General features: G+C 42.5%; 1 protein-coding gene and 1 long non-coding RNA gene across 9 annotated transcripts in view; one reads left to right on the plus strand and one right to left on the minus strand.

Moving 5' to 3' along the window:
- Positions 1–25,532, plus strand: part of diaph2 (diaphanous-related formin 2) — a 344,356-nt gene that overhangs the window by 88,591 nt on the left and 230,233 nt on the right. For all 7 annotated transcript variants that reach the window (XM_047584557.1, XM_047584556.1, XM_047584558.1 and 4 more), the window contains 7 exons: positions 835–974; positions 15,447–15,521; positions 15,609–15,678; positions 16,369–16,505; positions 19,705–19,813; positions 22,322–22,432; positions 23,820–23,932. In XM_047584557.1, the coding sequence (XP_047440513.1) occupies positions 835–974; positions 15,447–15,521; positions 15,609–15,678; positions 16,369–16,505; positions 19,705–19,813; positions 22,322–22,432; positions 23,820–23,932 (755 nt within the window). The remainder of the gene's footprint in view (positions 1–834; positions 975–15,446; positions 15,522–15,608; positions 15,679–16,368; positions 16,506–19,704; positions 19,814–22,321; positions 22,433–23,819; positions 23,933–25,532) is intronic.
- LOC125007770 lies at positions 13,920–20,321 on the minus strand. Of its 2 annotated transcripts, none has more exons than XR_007112793.1 (3): positions 19,884–20,321; positions 16,356–16,481; positions 13,920–15,507 (listed from the first exon to the last, which is right to left on the minus strand). It is a non-coding gene; the product is annotated as an uncharacterized LOC125007770 (long non-coding RNA). The 2 variants fall into 2 exon arrangements; XR_007112794.1 differs by lacking the exon at positions 13,920–15,507 and adding an exon at positions 15,727–16,192.

Consider the following 25,532-nt stretch of genomic DNA (forward strand, 5'->3'; position numbering starts at 1 on the left):
AGAATCTGGAAATTGCTTAAGTAGCGCAGATTCGTCACGCTGGAAATATGGACTTAATTCAAGATTCAAGAGCCTTTATTGTCATTATGAGAACATAACGAAATCTTGCCGAGACCCTGGCTTAAAGGCACGCATAAGTGGTTAAATGGATCAATTTGCATGCACAGCTTTTTCATTTCTGTTCTTGATTTTTGTGTTGATTGCTTTAAAATGATGCCAGCTACACACTAGGTTCAATCAGTTAGCAGCTTCAGATTCAAGCTGCAGCTCAGATACATTAACGTTCATTGTTGACTTCGCCGCGTCCTTGGAGAGTGTGAACGCGCGCTTCCTCGTTGTGCTGCGAGTGTGTGTGTGTGTTGCTGCCAATAGGTACTGTTATTTTGTAAGCATCAGTGTAGCAACATATCCCTGTGGACATTCTACACAAGAATCCATTTACTTCAAGCGGGAGCTGCGGCAGATAGCAGATAGCATGTAGCCCAGCCTGTGTTCCTCTCTCTGTGTGGGTAGACCACCATTAGAGCCTTGGCTGATTAAGAAAGGAAACATTTGGCCAGCACATCTATTCTCTTTTCATAAAAGCAGAAGTTATGGGCAGCTTATGTGCCATTGTGAGGATCCAAATTTTAAATCAAAACAAGTGTCATTACTTACACTACTCTATGTGTATCATTGTTGGGTTATTGAGGAGATACATTTGTCCTGTAATTATTCAGTAACTTTTTTTTTGTATATTGTTGGTGCAAATCATACATACACGTCCTTCAGTTGTTGCTTTAACATGATTTTGCTGTAGGATCTAATCATTGTCCTGTTCATATGTGTTTGCAGGGTGGACTCAGGAACAGCAAGCATGAGTGTACGCTTTCATCCCAAGAATACGTCCATGAACTGCGTTCAGGGATCACAGAGGAAAAGCTGCTCAATTGCCTGGAATCCCTCAGGGTGTCTCTCACTAGTAATCCTGTCAGGTCAGTACATTAGGAGTGTTTCACTAACTTAAGATGGCGACGTTATCAGTGAGTTTAAATTACCACAACAAGTGAGACAGGAGGTGTATGAAGATCCACCATAGGAGCTTCATACTGTCAGTATGAAGTGGTGTTGAGCTACGGAGGATTAGATGCTCAGATGAACGTGTGTGAAAGTGCAGACTGGCACACAGCAGATGTACAGACGTAGACAACAGGAGTATTATTCCAAAGCCTTAGCAGTAATGGCTGACACTGAAAATTATGCTTAATTACGTTTTTAGTTGAATTTGATTGAGAAAACTATGAGATGTTCACTTTCATAGAGCAGGGACCTGGGGTGTCAGTAATCTTGATAAATTCTGAAAAGGTGAATTCGTGATCGCTTCGAGTGGATTTATTTCTAATTTTACAAGGTTAGCAATCTCATAAAAAATCTAATATTTTGATGTAAAATGATTTTTGTCAGCCTATTGACTTTTCTCCAAAACATTCTTAATGGGAAAAATTGAGTATAATATAAAGAATATAATTTATTGCATTAAAAAAGCCGTAGTGACAACAAAACGACCACACAACCCAGTGAAATAACAGAAAGTTTGGGGTGAGTAATAAAAAAGGCACTAAGTGAGTTGAAAACTTTTTAGAAATGGCATCAAGCTGTGTGAAAAAAAACGTTCATTTGTTGACACCATTTGCATAGAAGTTTCAGTGTGATGCAAACAGTTTGGAATTATTGTATGGTGATAGAAAAACAATTGCTAAAAACTAAATGTTTACAAGAATGATGTGAAATGACACGTTTGCATTAACTTGTTAGTCTAGAAATGAGGAGTCACCTAATATTGCATTTTTCTAAATTATTCATTAATTATTCAATTGTTACTTTATTAGATCTCATTGGATTTCTGTAAAGGAACTCCGCTGGCCCTGCTCCATGCATATCAGCTGTGTGACAGAAGGAGTAGTTTAACTTTTAAACAAAAACTATGTATACCTTAAATGAGCACAATCTACAGTCCTGGATGTTCACTTAAACGCTCTCATAAACTCTAAGATGGACGGCCTTTTCCCTAATAAGCGTTGCAGTGTCCCAATAAAACATTACAAATTTAACACTTTTCGTTTAATACTATGAGTGCTATACACATAATAACATATGTATATGGCAAAAGTCTCTAAACTTTTAGGATTTTCCTCCTCCTCAAGCATTCCTCTCTTTTCCTGAGCTTATGCTTTGAGCTTCTCTTGAGTCATTTATTACAAAGCCTCGCTGATTTTCCTTCCTTGTCTCTACTTGTTACCCAAATTCTTTGCCTCCTGTCCTGCAAATGAGATCTTTAATTTTAATTTGGTCCCACCAGTGCAACGGAACCCTTAGTGACAGCGGATCCTCTAAATTATTTACCAGTCCACCGTTGAGGAGGTGTTTCTTAATGTGAACCAATGAGCGGTGCATATAGTCATTGGATAAGTGGAATGCATTTTTATGTTGACCCTGCCTGCAGAGAAAGTAGTGCCAGCACAGCCCCACAGCAGCCTTTATTTGATCTGTGTGGTACGGCCAGCGTTACTGCTGCATCGCTGCACTAACCAGTTTGGAGCAAGTCGTATGCTCTTGCTGGAAGCATGCACATTAACCGGAATAACAGAGGCTCAGCGTACCTGTGGAAAGGGACACGGCTGGAGTTTTCATTCGTAGCAACCCTCTCCTTTCACTTCAAATACGAGTTAACTAACGGGATAAAACATCCGTGGAAGGAGCCGTGGATAAATACGTAATCGAGCTGAACACAAACACACACTTTACTCATCGCACGTAACGTGGCGTCACAAACGCCTCGGTTTCTGATCCCTGGAGTGATTGCAGAGCTGTGAAGTCGGTGACCAAAATCTCCAGCAAGCTGCGGGGAGTCAAGTTAGCCTTTTCCACTCAGAAAGGCTAACTGCTGCCAAGGGGCTGGAACTGACGCCGGGTTTCCCCCGTGGGTCTTTTAAACGGCTGAACCTTTGACCGGCATAAGAGGGACCCTTCCGCTGTGAAGGAGTCGCCTCCCACGGATAGTCGAGTCCATCCAGGGAGCCACCTCTGGGCATGTGTGCGCGAGTGTTGAATGACACCTGTCCCGTGCTCATATTTCCTCCTTCAGGAAAGGGATTTTTTAAAGCTCGGATATTGCTACTTCTTATTAAAACGATTGTGTTAAATTGTTGTGGGTCACAGCACACACGAAGCCTGCTTTTGACTCCACTATGTTAATGTAACCTTTGTACGGTATGTTATCAGAGGTACGGAGTGGGCGCTGGATCAAGGATTCATGCTTCCTTTAATTTACACCTCAGAAACTGTGCTTCTTTTAAATATTGATATTTCTGGGAATAATTATGACTTCGAATAAATTTTTCCAGATTTTAAAATTGGTATACTGGTAATTGCTTCATAATGTGCCCCCATGTACTTCCCTTTGCTAATTGTGCCTCAGAGTTTAAAACACTGAGCTGTATTGCAGAGAAAAACCCGTCGCTGCGGAAATACTGATGTCAAGCCACCAGCTGCTTACTTTCTTATATTCCGGTTTCCTCACAGTTGAAATGGCCAGACAAGCTATGTGTGAAATGATGCCTGTGTTCAAACAATTTGGATAAGCAGAATGTTAAAGTCAAACCCATTTTTCTTTCTTCTCAACCATTAAATGCGGTGCAGACACGGCTTTCTTTCACATTCCTAATGCATGTTGGGCTAATTGGCGGTTCTTAATTGGCTGCAGGCGCACAAATGGTGGTTTGTATCCCTCTCTTTGTTAGCCCTGCGGTAGACTGATCTCTTCAGGGTACGCGCCGCCACCTTCCTAGCGTCGGCTCGGATAGACTCTCTGTAGGATAAGCGGTTATGTATAATATATGGATGGATAAACGAGGAAGAAATTTGTCCTCTATGGCCCCGGAATGAGCGGAGAGTCAGCTCTCCAAGACGCACTTTCACTCCCGTTTTCAAAGCACTTTTGAAAGTCTGTTTTTTTTCGTAGCATCTTGGAGAAGTTGCCTCAGGTCTTATGTGGATTTTGGCTTTCTCCTCCGCTCCTGGCTAGTCTTGTAATCCCACAATGACTTCCTGATATGAGTCTGTTGATTCTGCAGTTACAGACTTGAATGAATGATTAATAATGTTGAGCTTGTCTAAGAGCTAAATGCAGCGTGTCTTGCGCGCCGTCTAGCTCATGTGCTCATGTGTATAATTTGTTGATGACGCAAGAAATATTACTGCCGTTTCAGTGTGTGATAGTTGAAAATAGTCTCGGTCTTTGGCACCTTTACAGAGATACGTTAAACTAAGCAATTTTATATGTATTCTTACAAATACACGCACTTGACGGTTCATTAGGTACGAAAGTGACAATGAATTAACAGTCCTGTAGCTTGTCTTTTCATTCTGGAAGCTTCAGTTTATAGTAATGTTGATTTGTATTGTGCTGTCGCGATGCCTGTTTCTAATATTGTGGCGAACCCATTTTAATCAGCACAACACAACGTAAACTGAACATCGTAACAGTGGTAAAGGGGGGTTTAATGCAGGATGTTGTATGTGGTTTCTCTAGTGTACTCAATGAACTGGAGACTTGAGTACAAAGGAACTGATTTGCTGGTCCAACTCTCCGCACTGGACAAATGTCAAAATTTCGTTAATGTCAAATCTCATCTCATCTTCTACTACCGCTTAATCCTCACTAGGGTTGCGGGGGTTTGCTGGAGCCTATCCCAGCTGTCATCCGTCGGACGCGGGGTTACACCCCAGACGGGTCGCCAGTCTATCGCAGGGCTTATTTTAAATCAAAACCAGTATTTAAAAGAATGAATAAATAAAAACAACATACAATTTAACGCCGAAACACGTCTCAGCATCAAAGCGCTGGCTGGTGTTCTTCACAGTGAGTGCTTACCACTGCTTTTTGGTTTTCCTCTGATGTTTGGGCAGCCTGCTAATTTGCTCCCAGAGGCCTGTGTTTGTCTAATAGTTTAATTGGCTGGGCTGTGCACCTGTTTGGCAGCGCAGGTGGCCACAGGGCCATTGTGCCGAGGGCCTTATCTCCCAGGCAGTCCCACACAGGTGTGTGGCATGCAGCCTTTGCAGATCCACCCACAGATGGCATTGCCTGGAGCGTCCGCTGCCTTCTCTGTTTCCGCTCTCTTCTCCTCAGCTGCCATGTTTTGCACTTCTCTTTCTGTCAAAATTTCCCCCAGCCAATTATTTATCCTCTGCTTCATTCTCCCCCTTTTAATTTTGTCATTTGGACACCCGCTTCTTAATTTAGAAATGTCAGATTGACTCGCCACTTTTCATTAATTTCTTAATCCGCTGACGTGAAGTGAGATGCCAACTTTGAGAAAATTACAACCTTCTTATTTTGTCATTTAGCGGGAAAGAAATGAGATGTTTCGGGCCTGTCCTCTTTTCTTACTTATTCCATAGCATCTCCCCTGCTTTTGCACTCGTTGCAGCATTGATGAGATCCTTATAAAATAATTAAATGAATTTGATATTCTCAGTAGACAAAACTTTGTTTTGTTTTGTTCAATAAAGTGAAAACCACTCTGCGTTGTATCATGTATGCTTCCTCTGGTCCAACTCTGTTCCCATTAATAGACATTTCAGTATAAGAGCAGGAGAGTGGTTATAGTGAATTTTGGCACAAGTCACAAATCCATTGCCCGGGCTTTTGAGTTCCTTCTGTTTAGCCCTCAGCATTACACTGTAACTCTGTCAAATCCCGACAGTTACTTCCATATTAGATCTGCAAGGTCTCAGATCCCTTAGACATATTTAAGAAAAAATTGAACTGGGCTCCTAACTTTTCATTATGTGAAATCTTCACGGTGCGTGTCAGACATTTTCCTCTGGAGCATTTTCTCGCAGGGTCTTTTTGTGGAGGTGGGAGACATTTGCTGACACCGGAGTTTTCTCTCCGTGTCTGTGTACTTAAGGTGTGGGTTGTTGTGATGATCTCGCGGCTCTGCCGTGCAGGGTGTCTCCGAGTCTGAATCAGTCTCAGCAGCTCTTTCCCAGTTCAATGCTCGTAGCTGAGCACTGAGGGTTGCATGGAACAGCGGTAATGGGCTTTTTACGAGCTTTTGAGTTACTGTACCTCCTAAGAGAAAGTCGCTCGTCCCGTTGACTGTGTCCAAAGGCCTGGCACGATGAAGCATTTGACAAAAACACTGACATACGATGACATTTCCGCCAAGTGCGGTAATGAGGTTCCTCATATAATAACTGAGCTAGACCCCTCAAAGATCTCCGAGTGTCACAGTCAAATGTATCCCTACGCTGAGCTCAGACTGGGTTTTGGAACTACATATTCCCAGAGGCTCGAATAATTGATTACATTTTATGAGTGGCTGCAGCTGATACAGTGAAAATCAAGACAATTATAAGGTGTCGAGCGAGCCTCTCCCTCGGCGTGCAACTTTTAAAAAGCAGTAGCGCTAACGGACATTTTCCTCCCCGGCCTCTTTGGTCCACTGTGTGCGCCGAGGTCAATTAACACCAGAAGAAAAGAGCATAACCATCTGTTGTTATGCTGCTGTGCCCCTTAAAACAAATCTGAGCACCTAAACGTCTCACATGTTGTGTTGACCCCCCTCGACACCTCCGGCCCTGAAATGTCCCCCAAAGAAAAAAAAAAAAAGTGTGATTAGCGCCTTTCAATGCAGCGCTGTGGTGATGAGTGTTGCTCGTGCGAGCGTCGGGATACACCAGACATCAGCGAGCCGGCTCGGCCTGACACAGATTCTTCGCTGAGATTAATGTTTCAACTCCGCCATTTTTGATGTGGAAATATCGCAGCGAATCATCCATAATTGATCCTCCGTATTCACTTTGTTATCTCGACTAGTGCTTTTGTAATCTTAACCAGGCTCCGTGTCAATTTGATTTTTTTAAATATAGCATTAAAAAAAGAAATGGATGTCAGTGAAGCTGAGGGGGAATGTGCTTCTTCAGGACACATGACAGCCTGACGCCTTTGAACTTCGCGGATCAAGCGCCGTTTCTTCCCTTCCCACCACTTTGTGGAATAATGGTGGGGGGGAAATGGCGATTTAATTCGCTGCCGTCATGTTTTAACATCCTCCACGAAGGGGGGAGGTCGGAGGGAGATCTCCGCAAACTGAACTTGTTAGAGCCACAGAATCGGTAGGAGTGGAATCTGTCCGGTGAGGTAATTTTCTTTGCAGTCTCCTCTCTGGACTCCCAGTGCTATTACAAACCATTCCCAGCCCCCCTCTAGTCCTCAGGAAACTTTGCTCTGCCCCTTCTCAAGGAGAAATAAGACCGGGAAGATGTAGATAGTACATAAACATTTAGTGGAGGTCTGCCGCCTCAGATCTCTTACTTATAATTAAATAGTGTAATTCATTTGTATAGATATTTTTGTTTTTTTTATTTTTCAAGATGACACAATCATTTTGTTTCAGAACAGTTTTATTCCACTGTTAAATCTGGCACCAATGTTATGACACCTTCAATGTACGTGACAAGCAGTCACAAATGAGCCAGTTAACTAGTTTTTTACCCTTGCGGCCGACTTCAGAGACGATGTTTGCCCTTCTTCCTCGAAGGCAGTGAAAATGATTTTGGGGACATAAATGTCCTCAGTGTCTGAGTGTATTTTAAGAATGATGCCTATTTCATTTTATGGCACCATCTGTTAACCTCCGAGATAGCCATATCTGTTACAGCCGCAGAGTGATGCATACATAATTCAGATCAGATCTGATTTGAATTTTATATTGTTTTAGGTGGAAATGATTTTGCTCCAGTATAGGAAATATTTAGCACGTGTAGTAAATTACTGTCATATAAATCTCTTATTATTGTTCCTTTTAATATTTATTATTATCCATCATTTTTAGGCCAAAGTTTATATAATATAGTAGATTTATTAGTGGAGTTTGACAAAGTCACAAGTATCCATACTGTGTGAATGTTGAACACATTCCTGAAATATTTTTGTTTTCTTGGTGGCATTGAACCCAGGTGACCTGTTTAACAAACATCCCGGCAGGAAATCTGTCCGGTCCCTTCAGACCTCTCAAAGTCACGCAATTTTTTCCCCCCTGCTTTTATGTTCAGGAATAAAATAATTTATCCCTTTCCTAACCAACAAAAGCCATCTTGTCTGCTCCAGAATTTAGGAGAGCTGCAGAGCTGTCCCCATGTTTTACTAGTTCATTGCAGATTTCAAATTATAACATAAATTCACGGGCGCGCGTTCCTGGCGGCGCAGACGCCCGACACTCTGCGAATGTATCTACTGTAAAAGGTGCCAGGAACAAAAGCTCAAACCAAATGGCGACATAATGACTTTGAAAATAGAATCGGTTCAGTGCTTGGCACTGCAATTTCCTCCTTGAAAAATGAATGTTTACAGAAGTCTGAGGAATGTGTAGATACATTTGCATCAAACCTTCAAACATTTAAATTACTGTCCCAAAAACATGGCCGCCCCCCCGCAGTCTGCCGGCGCTCGTTTCTGTCTACCTTCAGCCGGCGGTGGCGGCTGCCGTGTAGGAATCCTACGTGGTTTTCAGGGGGATAATTAGAAATTACAAAAGTGTTTTGCACTCCGTGGGGCGTCACTTCAAACGATCTATGGAACATGGTGTGCTGTCAGCTGTCTGCACTTAATGGTCGATTTCATTTTGATGGGGACTTCCACTCTCCAGTCCCTCAAGCTCCTTTTATGCGCACACGCTTGCGTGCACCTTCAGCTCCACATTCAGTTATGTAGTAGATTCTTAGTCATGTTTAGTCATGTTAAAAAGACGTGGTTTGGATTCAAGCTTGGGCCCAAATTCCATTAGAAGTGCCGGGTGCTTCTTTTGAGTGCCGTTCCCGCGCTTGGTTGGCTTCGCCAGAAATCACATTGGTGGAGTGCGTTCTCCTCAGACTCTGCTTCCGGACCAAACTGCAGCACCTCCTCAGTTAGTCCAGTGAATAGGCCCTCTGCTGTAACTCAGCGTAATTGTTTTTCATTTTATTGTTACGAAAAATAAGTTGACCGGAAAGCACTTATTCAGGCGGTCGACCTATGCAGTCCGCGCAGCCATTACATGTTCCGTGCTGCGACGCATTGCATCTAAGAACCGTGCGCTCCAAGTGGGAGATAGAGACCTGAGATATTATAAGGACGGCCGAGTGGAGTGACAGCGGTGATGGAGAGAGCGCGCGTTAGCCGGAGTTACACTTAAAACATATTTGCTGCGTGTTGTTTTCTTTCAGTGACAGCATGGGTCAGTGATTTTGCCTCTATTTATATGTATAAATGCTGGATGCTGAATGCACCGCGCCTCCATTATACTCAGTGCATGTCAGTTCATTGGCAGTTTACCTCGCTTCTACCGTATCCGCAGACAATCTCTTAAATATTTAACTCACTGCGTAAGGTGAAGGTTTCTGCGAATAAGGGTCAGCAAAACAACCGAGGCAACCGGTGCACAGTAGGTTGGAGTATAAGAACTTTTTGAGAGCTTTGCAAAAAGGCTTTTGTAATCCACTAGTCATAGTAGATTCAATAACATGTTGAAAGAATTCAACAGCACCTTGATAACTTATACAAATTGGAGAGTTTTTCATATTATAATGGACTGGAGGAGGTCTAATCAAGAGGTACAGCACTTCACAAATAAAGTGAATAATACCCGTGATCTTGTGATGCAGCGCATGGCGTATGCAGATGAATTGGTTGGGGGTTGTACTGTGACGAGTCGGGTCCACAGCAACTCCATCTGCTGCTAGATACCACTAGTTACCTTTAGAGGCCTTGTAGAGTTCATATCTCACCAGCCGGACCTTGAAAAACTAACAGCATATAAAGCTGGTGGTGTTAATAATGTTTTACATATCAGTACATGTCAGTGTAAACTGTCTAACTTGCTAATGGTAACATAACAAGTAATAGCACACAGCAACTCCAACAAACATTAAGATACTTTGTCCAAGTGCTGAATAGACTCGTAGAAAGACCATGCTTTTTTTTTCTCCCACTGTGGTCCCTGTCTTGTTTTTGTAGATTTCACACTATAACATTAATTACTGCGCCCTGTATATTCTTTTCATAGTGCTTGTGATATATTATTATTTTTTTTAAATCTTATTTTGGAATTCCCTGATCAAATTTCAGCAGCTTCCCAGCCTAACACTCTGTGAGGACTTTTGTTTCAAAGTTAAGGGAGAAAGTACGTTCAATTCATTGATTTCTATGACAGGAGACAGATCTCACCTTAAAATCTTAAAAACTAAAGTCCACGTTGGAACCTCTAGCGGCCAGTCTTTGCAGAATTCATTGAACTAACTGAAAACCGTTAAGGACACATTTGAAAGGGGGAAATCTAAAACTCCTAATAGTTTTATATAAAAATGCATTATTCATTAGGAGATGAAAAGAAAAGTATATTTAATATTTCATATCTGTCATTTGATACGACGTGCGCATTATTCCTGGCTATTAAATTGATCAGAGTGTAATGTAGCTGCGTATAGACACTGCTGGTGCTCGGTTTCATGCTATATTCTTCAGACCTATTTGCTGCACGGAGCACTGGACCTTGATTGGAACTCTGCAGCACCAAATAGGTCAGTAATCCCACTGAGAGACAGTTGTACGACCTCACCTGTAATACAATATCAAAGATATTGCGCTTGAACAGAAGCTTTTAGTAACAAAGCTCCCCACCTAGCCCTGATAAAATAATAAAACCTGGTCTATAGACTGAAATCAATGGACGCACAAGCCATCCAAACACGATAGCGGTGATCAGTCAAACAGAAAGGGTGAGAAAGTGTCTGCCTCTCGCTGTTTCTGTCCAGTCACTTACCGTGGCCGCTGATGCGCAGTAATCTTTTTATCATGCACTAACATTCTACTCTCCACGCATTTGTGGAACTCACACTTTCTCCTCTACACTCTTTGCCGTGACAATGCTTCCTCAGTCCCCATAGTATGATATATACACACACTGTAACTGCTCCTATTCCCTTGAGCAAGACATTAAACGCGGCCTGCAGTGGCACTAGGAGTCTATTCACACCGTGGCGGCTGCAGCGCTTTGGGAGCTTATGAAGCTCGTGATTATTTTGTCTTTCGGTGAAGGACGTCGAAATAAAGTTTGAAGTGCTTTCTGTCAACAATGTCTGAATGATGGTGTAAAAAGGTGATTGACTGGCGTAGTTGTTACTTAACACAAGCTGTTAACTTGAAACACGGCATATAAATAAATATATTTCACACGTTTCCAAGTTGGCCGCAGGCATGCGAGTGGCTTGTTTGTCGCTCTCTGTGTTCGCTCTTTGATGGACTGGCGACGTGGCCGGGGTGTACCTCACCTCTTGTCCGGTGCCAGCTGGGACAGACTGCACCTCTACGGGATGATGGACGGATGAATATTGCACACGTACTAATATGCGGTACACGCTCATATTTTCCCGTGGTGGCTCGCTGCCACCGGAGGAATGGATCTTGGGTATCTCTTGTTTGCTCTGTGATGAAGTGTGACCTGTCCAGAGTATGTCCCCACCTATCATGAAATGCAGGCAGGGATGAGCTCCAGGCTCCTGTGGCACCGAACACGATAAGAAGTGTAGATATTGGATGTATGTGTGGTTAGATACAGTATTTTCTCAACTGCATTTGTCACGACTGCACGTGTCAAAAAGTCTATAACGTCATGAGCTTTGGCTCTGACACGAAGACAGGATTTGACAATTTGCCTTTTTTGTTTTAACATCAATGTGGTGAAAAGTCTGCGCCATAATGGACTCTTGATGAAGCTTAAATGGCGCCTTGTGAACACAGATCTTGTTACTGAACGTCTTGTTTATATCTGAACTGTGAGAAATCCAATGCAAACATTTCACAGCAGTTAACATAACTGCAACATAATGGCGACAAGCCAGCAGAAATAACACCAAATATAAAATAAGAAATTGCTTCCCTAGGACCGACCATGAATTTTTCATTTTGCCTGCGGAATGTACATGATTGCACAAAGTAACACAGTTTGGTGGCACTTAACTAGAGGATTATAGCCATCAATATTAGATGAACAAGTCCCTCCCTATGTTAATGAAATCCTTGGATGTATGATGATATTTGGAGAAGAGACTGATGAGGGAATTTGATCTCTGCTCGCTTTGGATGTTGAAGTACTAACTTATATTTGACCGTGCGCAGGCTTGAGACACATCAACAGTCCACAAGAAGTTGTCTTGGTTAGATTAAAAAATCGTTTTTATTACAGATTGGTGCAAACAGAAAGGTAGACCAGAAGCTTGTTGTAGTGCGTGGTCCTAGTATGGACTCCTTATGAAGATGGACACACTCTTGGTGGCATCTCTCACAACTGACTTTGAGTTTCAGTTTTTCAGTTTCAGCGTTAAGAGGCTTGAAGCATTGGAGTGATGTCTAGGTTAACACCACACCCTTAATCATGCTTAAATTTAATCATTAATCTGATTTTAATGTAGCTATAAAGAGTTATATAAAAAAAAATCCCCCTGCACAATTGAGATCAATGGGAAAGCCTCAAGTGGCCATTTGAGGAACTGCACCTTTTGGCACATGTGGCATAGAGGATGCCGCTCGTATTAATACTGCAAATATGACACTAGTTCTAATAGGAGCATTGTTTTTTTGTTTTTTGTAGTATACTGTCCATTGAGGCAGGTTGTTTGATGAATACATACAGGGCCATTCACAGCCTCAGGACAAACACTATGGAAACACCATCTCTCATTTTCCGTAGTAACTTTGGGGACATTTAGAAGCCGAGCTTTAGAGGACCTGAAGGTGTACATCAGGGGACAGAATATGATAGACAGTCTGGGATGTAGGGAGAACTCAAAACATTTAGTGCCCTAAAAACCTTGAGGAGCTCTGCGTTATGTTGCAACCTGCAGCAAGACATACATTTTTTTTTTATTTATTTATTTTTTTTTTATGAAAGATTTAGTTCCACACTCACAATCCAATTCCCTTCTTTCTTTTCTGCCTGTTCTGTGTCAGGTCTACAATGGTACCAAGAAGGCAAATGTCAAACAGAAACCAGGCGTATTTCACAAACACCTGTTGCTAAATTTTATATTCATACTTTCTCTTAATTAGGTAAGCTTATTTACTCATTATGTAAAAAGTTGGCACTGGTGATTTTATTACTTCAAAGTCATTTATTTTTTTTTATTTTTTTACAAGAGTGTATCTGTTTGTTTCAGATCAACATTCATCTACATTTTTAATTATCACTTCTTAATTTCGATTCTCTATATAAAATCTAACTAGCGTACTCATGACCTGTGGGGATCTGAGGACACCAGGGGTCTAACAAACTGTTGATTACTTCATAATAATGTGACAACACACACTGTGGAACAGATCACAGCATCTGTTAAATCTCTGTGAAAGAAGTGATGAACAGGAGGTTTCGGTTTGTTTGCTTTTGGTATTTAAACAAATGTTCGGCGCAGTAAAGTGAAATTTTGGCCCGGTCTGACCGCCGCGGTGTTTTTCAGCCTAGTCGCACCAGTCGCTCTGCATTGTGTGACAGCATGTGCTTTAAAAACGGATGACAGCTCATTTCCAAACATAACAGATGTCCACTTCCCAACGTCTGCCTTCTGCTCTGTCTGGAGATTAAGAGAATCATCACAAAGACGTTCTCGCATCGACATTTTTTAATTCTGAAGTTAAGTTTTACGTATAGAAACTCCCTGTGAAATAATATAACTCACTTAACACAGATGGACAACTCTTAAAACAACCCCAAAAAAACTAATTAGGAATAAATCTCAAGCTGAATCTGAGCTGGTTGTACTGTCGCAAGCCTTGTAAGCACAATTGAGAAACGCAAACTCCGGATAGTCACAGTCAGAAAATGAATAGATAAAAAGATATGTGCCAGAAAACAAACTCTTTTATTTTCAATTTGTGAAAAAAAACACAATGCAATACAGAATTGTTAGAAATGTAATTACATGTACACATGCGGTACATTTACATCTCACTTGTTGTGAGTGTTAAATGGTCATTTCTCAGAAGTGTTCTCACACACTTATGGGCTAATGATCCCAAAACCGCGTATTATAGTTACACAGTGTTATAATGAACAACATTTCTCTTCACAAATATTGGTCCCATTTCCTGCTCTCCAAAGACTGACATTACCATTATTGCTAAGGAGCATAAACAAAGGCTGTGGACTTAGTGAATTGTGCTCCCTCAGCCATGTCCTTCCACTCTTTAATTGACTCCTAGCACCTCTGTGTCACAAATAGAAATACAACTGACTTGTTATTGTGCGGGAAACTGAGCCTCTCTTGACTGGTTCCTTCTCCTGTTTTGTGGGCTTCAGCGTGCGCCAAGTACGCGCAGGAAAGACGCGTTCGGATTCGGCGTCTCTTTGTAATCAGACATTTATAAAGACATTTGTAAACATTATCATGTTTCGTTTTTATTAAGAAAACAGATCATCGTTATGCGCCGCCGTAAATATTAATAACTTCTAAATTGGCCGTGCTTGTCTGCGAATGAAATTTGAGTAATGTTAGGTGGGTGTTTGTCGTACGTGCTAATTTAGTCACAGATCAAAGAAATACCTCACCTCAACTTCTCCGGCTGCCTCGGGCTAATGCATCTCATGCCTAATTGAGGGTCTCTTCCGACTCACCGAGTCAATACAAATGGCTTTAATACCCAAACCATTATTATTTCAAATCATTGTCAGAAAGGCGGGATAAATCATTGACTGTTGCCCCGTTAATGTCAGAAAATTGCTCCATGCATTTTGTATTATTGACAGTTAGAGGCCTGAAAACAAGTAATGCTAATGACATAATCTGACTGTGACCACGCTGTCACTCCCATCCTCCTCCTGTCTCTCCCCTTCCCTGAGACAAACAGGCTCATCTGCACTGGATCATTTGCTGTCTCCTGATACGGTGTGGTTTATAGCCAATTATCTCTCGCAATCCATTATCGATTACAGTGTTATCTTTCTTGCATTGCTTAATCTTTTGGCGCAGTAACATAGTAGCTCACAGGAGGGGGGCCTGGATGCGAGCTGCTCAGAGATGGGAACACTAGTTAAGATGGATGGGTGTTCATTTGCTTGTAAATGGGTACAGTTTAAATTCAAACTGATTCACACTGTATTAGGTGTCAGGGAGAGGGCAGGGAGGTTTTTGATTTGCAGTGCTCCCTGTTAGGAATTAAAAACCACTACAACAGTCAATTTATCTGGTTAAGTGTTAAGCCTCTGATATTAGTCTGAATGACTGATTTCCTCTGAGGTTAATGCAATATTGTTTGTGCTCGCTTCCTTCTGTGATCAGCATGGCTTCTGGTGAACCGACAGGGTTTGACTGAATATCGCGCCGGCTGATTTTTCATGCGTTTCTGCTTCTCTTTTGTTGCTGTTTTTCAGTTGGGTTAATAACTTCGGCCACGAAGGTCTCGGCCTTCTCCTGGATGCGTTGGAGAAGCTGCTGGACAAGAAACAGTAAGCCAAGTAATGTGACATCCCAGCGTGTACAAGCAGGCCGTGTTCACGTGATTGCAATGATTTGTTGTCTTTTCTTTTTCCCAGACAAGAGAGTATTGATAAACGGAATCAGCATAAGCTCATCCAGTGCTTGAAGGCTTTCATGAACAACAAGGTTTGTATGAGCGATTGATTCCTGTCATGTATTGGAGGTAATATTGCTGGAATGTAAAACTAAATAGGATGGAATTCTACTTGGGTCTAAAATCATCAATTTAAAATAAACAAACAAAGGCCTGTCTCGGTGCATATATTACTTTTAATTGTGCAGCTTTACTGGTCAGTATTCTAAACTTGATTTGGATGTGGTCTCTGACAGGCATGGGATAATGGGACAGTAAAGGAAGCTAATTTTACCATTTCAGGCCCACGGTTTCAAATCTTTTAATTATCCTTTTTTTGGGAAGGTCTGGCTCATTTCTCAAAAGTGGCACACATTTCAAGGATAGATGAACCATTGATATCGCTTCCCTTAGTTAATCCCCACACGTGGTCAGCTCAGCCCGTTCCTCCAGTTGCGGGGAGACTAAAAGGTACAGGAGACTATAAGTATTTGTCCCCATAGTCCTGTCCTGAATTGAATTAATTTATCATCCTCTCCATTTTCTCCCATGGCCTCGTTGTCCCTCCTTAAAAGAAAATTAAGGCTAACTATAACTTACATGCATTAGAGCTTTTTCGTATAATTCATTTTTTTTTTTTTTTTTTTTTTACTTGAACAGAAAGTTCCCCATGAATGCAAATGCTCTCATTAATTTATACCCGGTGGACCTTCCCTCTAACCTGCCTCACCTCTTTCCCACAGTATGGACTGCAAAGGATCTTGGGAGATGAGCGAAGCTTGTTGCTGTTGGCACGGGCGATCGACCCCAAACAGGCCGGCATGATGACAGAGACTGTCAAAATTCTGTCGGCGTTCTGTATCATCGGAGAGGAAAACATGTAAGTTGGATAAAATGAACCCTTTTAAATGATTAAACAGTTATATTAAAGAAACAATTATTTTTCACAAAACAGTATTTATTGCAATCTGTTAAATCCGTAGAGTCCATAAACCCAGTATCTGCATGGCTAGATGGGATGCTGGAGGGATACTGTTGTGTTTTGGTGATATGGGTGAACTGACTCTCTTAATTGCTTTAGTGCTTAGATATGAGGAAGGAACAAATTTAATTTGATTTACTGTCTCAGTAAATCACTGCTGGCGCAGAAGCAGCTCAACTCATTTCGAAATCCTTACTGATGACAAAAAAAAAAAAATATTCCAAGGAAAGGCATCTGGTCCATCTCTGCTGTGTTTACACACGCTAATGTTTCTGCAGCAGAAACAGGACGAGGGAACAAGAACGCGTCAATATTATATCTTGGATGTGCTCTCACCGGGTGCGTGAACCCACGGTGCGCACACAGATGGCCAGAGATACAGACGTACAGACGGAGGACCTGGGACCATGTAGAAATCCGTCGGGTCACATGGCCAGATGATGCACTTTAGTCTGTTTAACGTGTTGAACTGCTCACTGTAGTTTGCCACGGACACAACCTGGCTGACAGCTTATAAATTGGATTTAGGCGAGTGTTTTTATTGTTTCCCACAGGGCCAGAGCAGAATAACAATGGCACTTCAAAGTCAGTCTGTATGCAGCGGTGGAAACAAACAAACCTACAAATTCTGTTGGAGGAGCTGAGTTCAGCAATGTGTCTCTTATCCCGGACCATCCAAACAGACCTCTGTGCTTGTAGTTCTGACCCTTACTGTGCGTGTTTCCAAAAGCCTTGTCAAGAAGCAGAGTTTAATCCAGTTCATTTTTGCTTCCTGGTCATTTGCTTAAAAAAATATTATTTACATTCAGTAATTTCTCATGAAAATGCACATTCATTAATGTGCTTGCAACAATGTAAGATAATTATCTTATTAATGGCCTGCATAGATTTTGTAATAGAAATGAGTTTAATTCACTCATTTTCTTAGTAACGCCCTTACTTTGTTTGCAGTATTTTGCACTCCGTGGTCTCTAAACATCTTTGAGTCGAGCATTTTCATTTAAGAGCATAAATCAATGCAAATACATCTTAAGATATTATGAGTAATTGCACGAGATGCTTGTTCCCTAATAGACCTTTTTCACAGCAGGCATTGCAATTTGTCATAGTGTGAAAAGCACAAGTGAAGCTAAAACGATTAACAGGGACTCCTTTCCAGTGAAGTATTCTAGTAAACCACGCTGCGGAACCAGGATGCATAATATGTGGACACTGGGCCTGACTAATCTATAACCAATCCTGATGTCATTTCTGTTAATGAATGCATTGGTGGTCGGTGCATTTGACTCAGACATGACACTTGCAGATAGACTGACATCACTTAAAAATTAATCTAATCTAATATATATATTTAATTAATTTCCCCCCACATATTTAAATTTCTTTAAATTTATATTAATATGAATCCGACATATTTTTGTAAAGGGATAAATGGAGGCAGAAGATGTTATCTTTTAGAGAGCGCCACACTTGACCTCTAAGCTTCCTGTACACAGTAGGCCCCGCCCCTTTCACCGCTCAGCCAATCACGAGGCCACATATTACACGCTGACTCTGTCAGGGTTCCCTGCAATTGCCTGAGAGTCTATTCAGCTCCCAGGTGAAACCCAGAAGCTGCAATATTAGCAGAAGAGAAGCTAACAGCGTCACTAAAAATAATAGCACTTGTTTAACCTCTCATCAGTTCGGGGGTCCTTGGCCTGAAAAACGTCGAAGACCCCTGATGTAAAGGATGCGGAGAACATTTTAAACATAAGAAAATATTAGGTTTATAGAAAGTACGGTTCCCCCCTCTCTCACCGTTTCTCACTTTCTCCCGCTCTCGTACTCTTGTCACTCAAAGCGTTCAAGAAAGGGTTGAAGCAAACAGCGAGATGATCTCCGCCGTGATCACAGCGTCGCATTAAAATGTCCGTATCCCGCGGAAGTGACAGCCGAAGGAGCTTAGGTGTCACTTTTATTTATTTATTTATTTATTTATTTTGGGCTCAAAAAACTTGTGTGCCAACCAGCCTTGCGATGCTGGCTCATGTTCAACACCCACTTCAGCTGACAGCATCAAAAAGGGAACACGACAAGTTAAGCAGATCTATCTGGCCTGTTTTGAAGCGGCGTCTGAACCGGCTTTAAAGCTGCTCAGTATGCCGCTCCCCCTGTTCCTGTGTGACTTTGTAACCTCTATCACAGAGCGCGGCCCTTCCATTTATCTCTGTGTCAGGCTTCCTCCACATGTGTAGAGACGCACAGTCTCTCTCAATCACATATCAACCGCTGCAGTTCTGTGCGTCTTTTCCTCGAGTTACTCTAAGGTAATAAAAGTGGCTGGCGTGATAACGCATGTCCGTGCATACATGAATCGGCATTTCAACAATTTATCTGACTGTTTATCGATTCATTAAAAGGTTAGGCTAAGAGCTGCCTCGCCTCGACGAGAGCAGGACAGTTAAGGGCGAGAACGTTAAGGCGGAATTACAACTGTGGCCTTGAAGTGACGGAGCCCACCTGTTGCCAGTGATTACGTGCGCATATTCCGAAAAAACACCCTTCAACGGCTCCCGAGACGGTTTATTTTTATTGCGGCGCAGGGTGTTTATGTTTATGTGTAGTGCGGAATGTCCCCCGTTCATTCACTGGTCTCGTTTAGATGCTGGTCTCGTCAAATGCCTTATTTAGCTGAGCCGCCTTGAGCCCTCGCAAGTGCTTCAAATCTGCGTGCCCTCTCGGTAGCTGTGTTTGGACGTTAGTCTTACCTCTCCAATAATTTGCACCCATTCTCACCCAGCCGAACCGCGCTCTCCCACAGTTGCTTTGACAACCGAACGCATCTGAGGCGAAACCCTGCTTTTGTGCGGCGTCACCTTAGCAACAGCACGACGAAGTCAAAATTGGACGCCGCAGCAATAATAGACTAGATCGCATACAAAGAGATGGAAAGCAGTAGCATTTGTCAGAGTGACCGAAGACCGTTCGAGTAAACGTCCGCACCAACACACCGGGGGAGATAAGATACATGGTGTTGGAGAGGATGAATTGTGAGTAAATGTCCTGTCATTGGGGTGATAAAAGTGTTTGTTGACTTTTCTCTGTTTTCTCCCAGCTTGGATAAGATCCTAGCTGCCATGACAATTGCCGCAGAGAGGAACAATAAAGAGAGGTTTGCTCCGATTGTGGAGGGGCTGGAGAACCATGAGGCCCAGCAGCTGCAGGTTGGGAATCACACTCACACAAAAAAAAACAAGCACTTATCACAAGCACACGTGACTTATTAATATTCACCAAACATTCTTTTACTTGATTCTTTCCTTTGATGGATAAGAGGAGCCTAATCCAGTAACCGATACCAGTTCTGATGCTGCCCAAACCCAAAAAGCAGAGACTTTCCCCTTGCACAGTGGACACTTTCCTTCACACGAACTCCGTGTTGTCACAAAGACCAGGTTTGACGCAGGCGCGCCAGAAATTGACAGTCGTGTCACTCCGGGGTCCATTGTACCTCCGCCTCAGCTGTCCTTCGCTGTTCCTGTCTTCGTGTCCGCCTGTCAACTCCCAGCACCTCCAGCACATGATGGAGTGCGATCGCTGGGCTACTGAAACGCACTCAGAGCACCTTTGCTACCGCTTTAATCAAAAACACCTGCTTCATTGAGCACCTCGACAGTGTTGCCCCATTTTCTTTCTTTCTTTTTTTTTTCTTTTTTTTTAAGCAAACCTGAAAGAGAAAGATGATAAAAAAAAAAATAAAAAAAACTTCCTCTGTGATTTTTGTCTTCCTTTCACTCACATTTTCTCTTCCTCTCGCTGGCCGATTTTTTTTTCTTTCTCACAAATACTTCCCCTCACGTTTCTTTTTTTTTCATGTTGCTGTCAACTTCGGTCTCCAAGGAATCATCGTGAAAGGGCAACAAAAGCAACGCACCTCTCCTCATTTTCGCTGGTATCCTTCCACACCAGGATAAAAAAAAAATATATATACCAGCAATAACAACACCTCTTAAAACATGTTTTTTGTTTTTTTGTGAAGGCAAAAGCGGGGGAATTACTTAAGGAATTACATTAGCTGCAGGGATTGAAGGAGAAGTGGTGAAGGAAACTGATGAGGCGGGCGGTGGAAGCGAAAGTAGATATTCTTTTATTAGGAGGCTGTTGTTTTTCCTTTAAATTTTGCCGTTAATGAAATGAAGCTCGAGCTAATTGTGAGGTAAATTAAAATGCTTTGCTGATGCAGGGGCTTCAACGAAATTAATAGACTTTTCGTCCAAAACCCGTGATGGGCTGCAGAACTCGACTTCGCTAATGTGATTAAAACGTGTAGTTCGGGGTATGATTGTCTACTGAGCATCAGAGAAACTCCGCATTTCAGCTTTGAAACCCGTCTCAACACTGCCACTTTTAATTACCCCCCTTACCCTTTAGTGCCACTACACACACCGTGCCCCCACCCCCCCACCCCCACCCCCCCAATACATGACTGAGGTATGTTTGAGGTGCTTGATGTAAGTATCAATCTGTATGCAGGAGAAGAGAAGGAATTTTTCATGAGCTCCATGGCTTTCTTCACTCACATAAGTTCTGTGAAGATTTGGTGGAGTTTTCTTTTATGTGTCTGGCCTCTGGTGGATACAGTAAAATGTCAGGTTTCAGTGCACAGTTCATACTTGGAGGCCCTCAAGGTTTTCTCAAACATGGAGGAACCTTCCACGTTTCTGATGCCTGACACTGGTGGCACAAACTCGGCGGCTGCGCATCTTCTCCCCGCGACAAACTTGTGCCTCTCCCGAGAGGATACGCAGCATCTTATTTGTCTCATATGGCAACATGCACTTTCCCCCCGTAACTTTCTAACAAAGGCATCTGTTGTGTCGCTGCGTCAAATTTAAAGTAACAGAAGAGAGAGCTGCTGATGCTCTTCTAACGGGGTAGCATTTGTTCTGTAAATTCTCCAAAAAAACCCCCAAAAAAAAACGAGGTATGAATGATTTGATTGGAGCTCCAGTATGAGGTGACTTCAAATTGAGTTTAACGAGCAGAAAAATATGGGGAAAAAAAAAAAGTAGCGTTTTGTTCCATTCAGGTGACAGAATTATCGACTGCTGCAGATTTACTTGCCTTTGTGCTCCTGTGTTTAATTTTGTTGAAACCGTTAAGCCGAACAGCGTTTTCCACCCTGAAAAACAACAAAATGGACCCAGGCCGACACTAAATCAAATCTTCACTTCTGCAACTGTTATTAATAACGCGTACGAGCCGACAGGTGCCGAGTCAAGGTTTAGAAAAGTAGCGCCTGACACCGTCCATGGGAATCTCTGCCTGGTATCGATCGTCCGTCCATGGAAAACTGTCTTATCCGCGGCTTGCTCCCCTGGAACACCTTACTCCTCATTAGAATTCATCAGTAATTTCCTCTTACGCATGCACCCACATCCGCGCACACACATAGTTTGAGGCCTTTTTCTTACCGATACGTCCATTAATAATGCACGTCGAGTCAATAGACAAACCACACCTGCACTTCCTACCATCCTTCGTCTGGCCTCTCCATGTCTTTCTCCCCTTTTCTGCAATTTTGCTTTTGGAAGTAAAATGTTGGGATCTACATAGATGAATCATCATTTACAATTGAATTACATGTCTTATTGATATATTGTGCGATAGACACCTCTATTGTGTGCGATTTCTCATCCGTTTTTCTTCTATTTTTTCCGTCTTCTCCACAGGTTGCTTGCATGCAGCTGATCAACGCCCTGGTCACCTCCCCGGACGACCTCGATTTCCGGATACATCTGCGCAATGAGTTTTTGCGGTGTGGCCTCAAGAAGATCCTTCCTGTGAGTTATTGAACTACCGTAGCACACGTGATTGGATTATTCACAAGACTGAAAAACTGATTCACTCCCAACTTTGCGATAGAGGATGTGATATATTTATCAGCCTGTAAAACTCAGTCAAACTTTGGGTCACGAAGACTGCGTTTTAATGATTGGACTATTTTAACTATTACTCAAAAAATAACTTCTTTGTTGGCCTGATACAGTTTTCTAGGGCGTTTTGAACTGGACTATTATACCTGATGTGAAAGTTTTGCTGTATTTGTGTTCAGACAACAATGAGGCATTCAAGCCAAATAAGCCAGCTGTAAAATTGAATCCTTTTCATGAATTTCGAGAACTAAAATCACAAAGACTAGATGTTCCACATCACACGAACAACACAAATAAGAATATTTTTATCATTATTAATTTAATTAGCATTAGTCGAGGCTCCTGCCAAGTGCGATGCGGCGCTAGCGCCTGATCTGCACAGGCATCATTATCAGCAACCTTACACATCTTCGCAGGAGCCGAGGGCAAACGAGCTCCAGCTCATCACTCAAGCTCCCATTTGTCGTGAGTGGGGTGAACATGTCACAGAGCCAGTTGTTAATAAGTCATCCCAGCTGCTCCTGTTGATTATTACTGTCATTACTTTAATTATCTTCAGTTCTGCCCCCGATATGAAAGCGTGTCAGTGTACAGTCATTTATGAATGCCACATTTACCGCTTTTAATGCCGACATTCAGACTGACACTCTTTCATCTAATTATGAGTTATGCTCGGGAGCCGGCGTAGCTGCCGGCGAAGACACAGTGAACTCCACCGAAACCGAAAGCACAATTTGTTTTGTTCTTATAGTCCTTGACACATGCACTGTATGTGGCTCTCCTCCTCTTCTCTTTCCCCAACTTTTTTTTTTTTTTTTTTTTTTTTTGTTGTGTGTGCCATTGTGCACCTCCCCGACAAGCAGCGTTGCTCGCCGAAGACAGATGGTGCACCCGAAAAAACAGTGCAGGGTGATTGATACCTGCAGAAATTGGGTTACATTTGGCCCCGTCTCTGTCTGTAAACTCCGGTGCCGATGATTCATAGAGAAGTGTTAAAGAGCACTGCTGTAGCCCCTTGTGGCTGGAACAGGTGTGCAGGAATTGGTACTGTCTGGAATACTTAGTGAGAGGGTCCGGGGCATCTCAGTTCCCAGATTCATGTGCAGCTGGAACCGGGAAACTAATATTGTGCTACTGCAAATTTTCAGAATTGATCTTGTTAACAGTAGCATATAAAACCTTGGCAAGATTTAGCACAACATAACTGAACTACTGTTGCTGTTCATTATTGTAACCTCTTGTAAAAACTTGTCAACTGTTTATTTATTTATTTATTATTTTTTTTCTTTTGTAGGAGCTAAAAGAGACGGAGGAACTAGACATCCAGCTGAGGGTGTTCAATGAAAACAAGGAGGAGGACTCCATCGAGCTCTCCCATCGCTTGGACGACATCCGCGCTGAGATGGAATATCCTTTTGTCCTCACCTCTGTGTGAATATACAGATGAACAGGCCTGCAGAACTAGCGTCAAGGGAGCAGTGTATATTGAGGGTTTGGCCGGGCTTTATCGGCTGAAGCCCCCTCGTGGCTTTGTTCATTAGAGGAGGATTAGAGGAGCCAGAGCACAATATCCAGCTCCATCTCTAGCCAGGTATACTAGATAAATAACCCTGTCATCTTAACCTCCAACCTCTTTGCTCTTCATTTTATTTACTTTCCTCCTCCTCCTCCTCCTCCTCCTCCTCCTCTCCATCTCCTCTGCCTTTTGACTTTAATTTCCCTCCTTTTGTCTGTTAGTTTGGGTTTAAGTAGGGCTGTAGTAAGTCTCAGGAGGAAGATATCAAACGCCGCCGACAATTAATATTTTTATGCGGTAATATATGCGATTATTCCATAGCTCATTCTTTCTCTGTTCCAGTTTAGGAAGGTGAATTCAGACCCCTAGCTCCCTACAAATGTCCATTTAATTCCAAACATTCCGAGCACAAGTTAATAAGGTGAGAAGTAATTTAGTCCCAAGCTGGAAACTTCTTCAAGCGTCCCAGAGAAGAAGCCTTTAATAATTCACAAATCTGCTCCGAGGCTATGTATGAATGGCTGACATTGTGAGCAGACAAATTCCAGACTCCAGACATTGTTATGCAGATGTTCGTTCCCACAACCTTTTTCTTCCGCCAAATCCCACGGTTGTAGAACAGGCGCAAAGTGCTGCCGTGAGTGACAGTTTCTGTTGACACGTGTAGGTGAGGGGAGGAGGGAGGTGTGTGTGTGTGTGGAGAGAAGAGGGGGGGAAAAAAAAGGACCTGGATTAATGATGTGCTTGAGCAGGTTCACAAATGAGAAGGCCCAATGTTTGTTTCCAAGGACAATGTGGTATTGATCTGTGCCGTACAAGCCCTGATTGGAATGCCTAGGCTACCCTTTGTCCCTTTGCCAGGGTTTTTCGCACTCGCGATACCACGCGGGGTAGTGCTCCTACTACCACTGCATATGTGCCTTGTTTCTCCCAGCAGTTTCATGAATATTAACCTGAAGAGGCTCGCCTCCTCTGTGTCCGGCCCGGGTCCAGGTGCCGAGGAGGTGACTCCAGGCCTATAATAAATATTAATGAGCTGTGGAATGGTGATTGATTGACCCCACCACTGACTGGCCTACATCACACTTGACTGCCACTCATGTTTATTCATTATTTGGAGAGAGAGGGAAGCAGAGAAAGGGAGCATAGAGGGGGGAGCCATTGAATAGATTGACATTTTACATTAGGTTTGTGTCTGCAATTTAGTGATAGATGAAGCTAGTTGGATACTTTCCCAGTGTGAGCTCCTTCTCATGTCCTCTCAAATGCTGCGGTGGTGAGGCTATAATTGAATCTCTCAGGATAGGTAATTCTCTCAGGCTTCATGCTCAGCTAATGTAAGGGAGGGAAATGATACTTTAGAGGAGCTTGTATTCCCATCTCTGTTTCTCCAAAAAATTGATAAGGGATAGGAGTTTAATTACACACATTGTTGAAATTAATAGGAAAATTGCCAAAGAGTATTTAAGAGAATCAATCTTCTCCCATGCA

Source organism: Mugil cephalus, chromosome 5, assembly GCF_022458985.1.
Source record: "Mugil cephalus isolate CIBA_MC_2020 chromosome 5, CIBA_Mcephalus_1.1, whole genome shotgun sequence".
NCBI classification, from domain to species: Eukaryota; Metazoa; Chordata; class Actinopteri; order Mugiliformes; family Mugilidae; genus Mugil; species Mugil cephalus.